The sequence below is a fragment of the Neofelis nebulosa genome, chromosome 15 (assembly GCF_028018385.1).
Source record: "Neofelis nebulosa isolate mNeoNeb1 chromosome 15, mNeoNeb1.pri, whole genome shotgun sequence".
Classification (NCBI taxonomy): domain Eukaryota; kingdom Metazoa; phylum Chordata; class Mammalia; order Carnivora; family Felidae; genus Neofelis; species Neofelis nebulosa.
In genome coordinates this window covers 42,682,657-42,688,656 of record NC_080796.1, presented here as the reverse complement: position 1 = coordinate 42,688,656, position 6,000 = coordinate 42,682,657, and the positions used below count along the sequence as shown (strand labels likewise).

Genomic DNA, 6,000 nt, shown 5'->3' with positions numbered 1-6,000 from the left:
GGGTAACAAGCAATAATGCAATACTCTGGAACTATTAACAACTGTGATACTCCCACCCCCAGATCTAAAGGGATGAGGGGAGAACACCCATGTTGAGAGGCCACCTTTTCAACTATGAGTTGCTTTTAATGTTGAGATGTAGTGAGTCCAAGGCAGGAGAGGAGTGGAGGAAGTAAGTACCTTTAGTGACCTCCCTCTTTGAAGCAAAACAGAAGCCATGGAGTAAGAAAAACTATTAATGTAGCATACATAGAATGCAGATCAGAATCCCACAGCAAAGAGCAGCCTGGAAAATAGTGGAGAGTGGAAAGGAGAGGCAAATAAAAAATATCCAGTACAGTTCATTCTGCTTTTTTAAAAAAATTGTGAGTTAACAGCATGTATGAAAAACCGTGAAGGAAGAACACATATAAACAAAATGTGCTATCAACATGTTAAAAAAAGGTGAATCAAACCTTTCAGTGACCTAAGCTTTAGAGGGCTTGTATGTTCAATGTTAATTTGATGAATAACATTCACAATATGAAATAAGTGCAATTGAAAATAATTGCAATTCAAATTAACATTTTTTTGCTTAAAAAAACTAGTAGTGTTCTCATTGTGCATCAGTCCTAAAGGATTCCACAAACAAACAATATTCTTTAAAAATTGTTAACAGGATTCAACTTTAGGTCCTGTTGAGTGTCAGTGAATATAATTTAGTATAAACCTCACCTTTTTCCTTTTGTTTTCTACTCAGAGACTTTGCTTTGTGTCCCCATACACACATCCCCATACACACATCCCCATACACACATCCATATATTATTTTTTAATTTCTTACTATCTTTAGAGGCAGTATGGTATAGTGGGTAAGAGCAAGAATATGGACCAACTGCCTGTGTACATATCCTAGCTTTGCAAGCTTGCTGTCTTGTATAGTCTATTGCTCATCTGTAAAATACAAATAGTAGCTATCTCACAGGGTTGAAGTAAAAGTTGAGATAAACGTGTAAAGGACTTTAAACAATCCCTGGCATATAGTAACAGTAATATGCAGGCCATAATCATTATTATGAGATACCTACAATTAAAATAAAAACCAAGAAGTTATTTGTCAAGGGCACTGCCTGTCAAAACCATTACTTATAAATTATTGGGAACCTCGGTTCTCTTTTGTTTATCTAGTTTTGCTACCAGTATCCCGGGGTAAGAACCAGCACGTAACAGAATTACTGAGCACCTGTTATGGTCAGTGACTGAAATGAGCACGTTGATACAATTATAAATTTAATTTTCTTCATTTTTCTCCCTTTCGTCCCCAGGAAACCGCAAAAGAAGAGCTAATGAATATAGTGCTGGGAGGGGCATATTAGATGAATGATTTAAACTAATTTTTTGCCTACCTAACGGTTTTACAAAGGTGGACCTCTGGGCACCCGCAATGATTGCTACCTTTAATGTGGAAGTCCTGTTACTCTCTTCCCTTTAACCCAACCCGTTTTCAAATAAAAAGGCGAATTTCAATTCTAACCCGTAGTTTCAGGGTGTGCCCAAGACTCTGCCACGGTTTTCGCCCCCTCCTAGGAGACACGTTGCGGCCGAGACGATTATTTAAATAAGGCGCTGCCGTCTCATTGGCTAGGGGCTGCTGCTCATTGATTGGCCTTGTGAGGAGGTGGGCGGTGTCCGGGCGCGCCCATTGGTGGAGGCGAGAAGTTTAAACCGAGGCTAGGGCCACAGTTGTTTTGCTCCTCTTTGGAGTTTGCGAATTTGTGGCGTTTGTTTCTTATTTTTTCTGGCGTGTCGGCTCCTGGAAACGAAAGCGGGGTGGGGGGGCGGATTCGCTCTCACGACCTCCACAGCCGCCTCCGAGGGGACGCGGTCGGGGTCCCCGCTCCGGAGCAGCCCTGTGGACGAGGCGCCAGAATTTCCGGGCGGCGTCTCGAAGCTGCCATGGCGACCCGGCGTGCGGGGCGAAGCTGGGAGGTGAGCCCCACGGAACGGAGGCCGTCGGCCAGGCCGCGGAACTCCGCGGCGGAGGAGGCGGCAGCTTCCCCGCCGGTCCTGTCTCTCAGCCACTTCTGCAGGTCGCCTTTCCTCTGCTTCGGAGATGTGCGGCTGGGAGCCTCGCGGACGCTGCCCCTGGCCCTGGACAACCCTAACGAGGAGGTGGCTGAAGTGAAGATCGCCCACTTCCCAGCCGCGGAGCAGGGCTTCAGCATCTCGCCGCGATCGTTTGAGCTACAGGTAGGTGGTGGGCTGGGCGTGCCCCGGCCAGCGCTCCCTCGGCGGGCTCTCGCGCACCCTCTCTAGGAGGGGCGCGCGGCTTGGAAAAGAAACCCACAAATGAAAGACCCGTAGATCCTTTTCGCCGACTCTGGGCTGGTCCTTGTCCCACCGGCTCTCTGGAAGTCTTGGGTGGGCGGTGACCGCATACCACCGCGCGTGCACGGAGCATCATTAGAAGCGTTCTAATAGACCTCTATTAAATAGCTTTTTAGTAGACCTAAGGCGTTGCCAAAGACTTGAAGTTCTAGAGTTAATACTCTTATCTATCCATCTGTTTTTAAGATTGCCAGAAAGAGCAGCTTTTAAAAAATGTTTTGCTTCCTATCAGTCATCTTCGCATGCATTTTAGTGTCCATATGTATCAGGGAAACTGACTCCAAATAGAGTCAGGGTAACTATGCAGGTGCAATAGTGGGCTTTGTTTTGGTTGAAGGTGTCTACAGCAAAAAAATGAAAACACCTGTTCAGGGTTTGTTTGTGCTTTTTTTTTTTTTTTTTTTTTTTTGTATGCACGCTTTAATATTTTAATCCTTTTTCCCCTTTTCTGTAGTGAACTTTTAATGGGGAATCCAATTTAATTTTATGACTTGTTTCAAGAACAACCTGGGTACCTTTAATACATTGCGTTGACCGTGATAATGTTCCCATCCCTCTTACCAACTAGAAAATTTATGTTCTTATTTTGATTGCTGTGGCCTTTGCATTGAGTAGAACCTCTGAAAGTGTGAAAATAAGCCACACTTTCAATGCGGAGTGGCTGATGCGGAGTCTGACCAGTTGTCTAAGCAACTGCTTCATAAGGTAGTGGGAAGAGGTTCTCATCTGAGGTCCATAGACGTGTGTGTAAGCAGTGGTTCATTTACGCTTAAGAACCTTTGTCTCCCCTCTTTTCTGTGGACAGATAGATTTTTTTTTCCCGTCTATGTAATACTTTTTTATTTCTTTTTGTTATGTGGACTAAAGTTGTTTTATGGTTTTTAATTTTGTATTGTTAGAATATGCCATCTTACAGAGTAAAAGTTCACTTTTTTTAAGTTACATTTTTATTTCATTTTCTTAATGTTTATTGATTTATTTTTGAGAGAGGAGAGGAAGAGAGCAGAGGAGGGGCAGAGAGAGAGAATCCCAAGCAGGCTCCACACTGTCAGCTCAGAGCCTGTTGCAGGGCTTGAATTCAGAACCCATGAGATCATTACCTGAGCCCAAATGAAGAGTCCGCTGCTTAACTGACTGAAGTACCCAGGCGCCCCTCACTTTTTTAAAGTGTTATAATTTAAAACTAGCTGTTTATGATATTTTATGATTTCTACCCTGAAACAAAACTTGTCTTTTCTCCTCTGAAAAACAACGGACACAATTTGTTTTGTTGGGGTTTTGCATTCGACAAATTCCTGCCAGGCTATGGGCTATAGATGCAATTAAGATTTTCTTATAATTTTATTTTCTTGTTGAATCTTGTTATTATTAGTGGCTTTTTTCCTTATCATGAAGTGAGATAGGGTAGGAAGATATATTTGACCTGTTAGATGTTATTATGGTGTAGAGTATTGGCGACCAATAATTATTAATCCTCTACTGTGTCTAAATTGTACATAATATGTTTTGGTTATTATACATCACTACTTCTATAGTCATTCAAAATGTGTTCTTTGATTACAGCCTAAAGAAAAAATTATTATTTCTGTTAACTGGACACCATTAAAAGAAGGCCGAGTAAGAGAGATTGTGACATTTCTTGTAAATGATGTTCTGAAACACCAAGCTATATTACTAGGAAATGCAGAAGAAAAGAAAAAGAAAAAGGTAATAAGTTTTAATCATTCTGTGATTTACTCTAAGAAAATAATAACATATAAGAATCATTTTATATTTATATTTTGATAAGTCTAAAAGTAACATGTCTGATATTGCTAATTTAAAGGTAATTTTCAGTAGCTGTCAACCTAATCTGTATGTTTTGCTTATTTTTGCAGAGGAGTCTTTGGGATACAATTAATAAGAAGAAAATGTCAACTTCTTCAAGTGATAAGAGGAATTCCTATATTCAAAATGTTAATACAACATTTTGTGTTTCCCAAAAAGCTGACAGAGTTCGGAGCCCACTACAAGCCTGTGAAAATTTGGCTATGAAAGAAGGCTGTTTCCTAACAGAAAACAATTCTTTAAGCCTTGAAGAAAATAAAATACCAATATCACCTATTAGTCCCATTTTCAAAGAATGCCATGGTGAGACGTCCTTGCCTCTTTCTGTACGTCGATCTACTACATACACATCTCTTCACGCATGTGAAAACGGGGAATTGTTGAAAGTAGAAGGTGCCGATGGTTCGGAAGATTTTAATTTTAATGAGAAAGTGACAAGTGAAACTTCCTTTAGCTCCATACATAATATGAGTGGCCAAATTGAAGAGAATAGTAAGCTTATTCTTACCCCGACCTGTTGTTCAACTTTGAACATTACACAAAGCCAAGGAAATTTTCTAAGTCCAGATTCCTTTGTAAATAACAGCCATGCAGCTAATAATGAACCAGAGGTAGCTACATGTCTTTCATCAGATACATTTAGGAAAGATAATTCAAGTCCTGTGCATTTGGAATCAAAAACTGTACATAAAACTTACCGGACAATTTTAAGTCCAGATTCTTTCATAAATGACAATTATGGACTAAACCAGGATCTAGAACCAGAGTCAATTAACCCAATTCTATCCCCAAATCAATTTGTCAAAGATAATATGGCATATATATGTATATCTCAGCAAACATGTAAATTATCATCATTATCAAATAAAAATTCTCAGGTCTCACAGTCTCCTCAAGATCAGAGAACAAATGGAGTTTTACCTTGTATTCGTGAATGTCAGGGTTCACAATCTCCTGAAGCTATTTTTGAAGAATCCAAAACTTTAGAAATGAAGTCAGATTGCTACAGTTTTACAAAAAATCAGCCTAAATTTTCTGTAATTCAGAATATTTCTAGTTACAGCCATGATAAACGTACAAGACGCCCAATACTTTCTGCCACTGTTACTAAAAGCAAATCCACTTGTAGCAGAGAAAACCAAACTGAGGCTAATAAACCAAAGGCAAAAAGATGCCTCAACAGTGTTGCAGGTGAATTTGAAAAACCAACAGATACTCAAAAAGAGAAAAGTGGTTTTCAGTCTTGTCTTCCAGTGATAGATCCAGTGTTCAGTAATTCTAAGAGTTATAAAAATGCAGTAATTCCTTCCTCAAAGACTGCTTTAGTTGCTCGCAAAAGAAAGAGTGAGGGAAACAAGGAAGATGCAAATGTGAGAGTTACAGTTCCCGAGCATACAGAAGTACGAGAAATCAAAAGAATCCATTTTTCTCCTGTGGAATCTAAAATGGCAACTGTTAAAAAAACAAAAAAGATGATAACACCCATCTCAAAACATATTAGCTACAGAGAGAAATCAAACCTGAGGAAGAAAACAGGTGAGTCTTGTTTGTAAAATCTTTAATGAAAGTATACGTATAAGGAGCATATTTTCTGTTTCTTTTGGTTTAGTAAATGTCCTGTTGATAAGCTTGCATTAAGTTGTACTTTTCATTTACCAGTTTGCTTCGTACAAGATGGAAAAGGGTGGGGCTGAATTCTAAAATCCTTTTGATTTTGCTCTTACTTAAACTTTGATATTTTGTTCATTATGATGTTTTGGCCTTAATTTTAATGTAAAAAAAAAATACTGCATTAAAATATTTACC

The 6,000-nt window shown here is 39.5% G+C and overlaps 1 protein-coding gene across 5 annotated transcripts in view; it reads left to right on the top strand.

The window, feature by feature from the left end:
- The first annotated feature begins 637 nt into the window (after window positions 1-637).
- The window catches only part of ASPM (assembly factor for spindle microtubules), a 53,943-nt gene continuing 48,580 nt past the window's right edge, over window positions 638-6,000 (top strand). Inside the window, exons 1-3 of one of the 5 annotated variants that reach the window (XM_058701770.1) lie at window positions 638-2,229; window positions 3,931-4,074; window positions 4,245-5,730. In XM_058701770.1, coding sequence (XP_058557753.1) covers window positions 1,936-2,229; window positions 3,931-4,074; window positions 4,245-5,730 — 1,924 coding nt within the window. In that variant the 5' untranslated portion in view covers window positions 638-1,935. The remainder of the gene's footprint in view (window positions 2,230-3,930; window positions 4,075-4,244; window positions 5,731-6,000) is intronic. The other 4 variants (XM_058701767.1, XM_058701768.1, XM_058701769.1 and 1 more) reach the window with 4 other exon arrangements.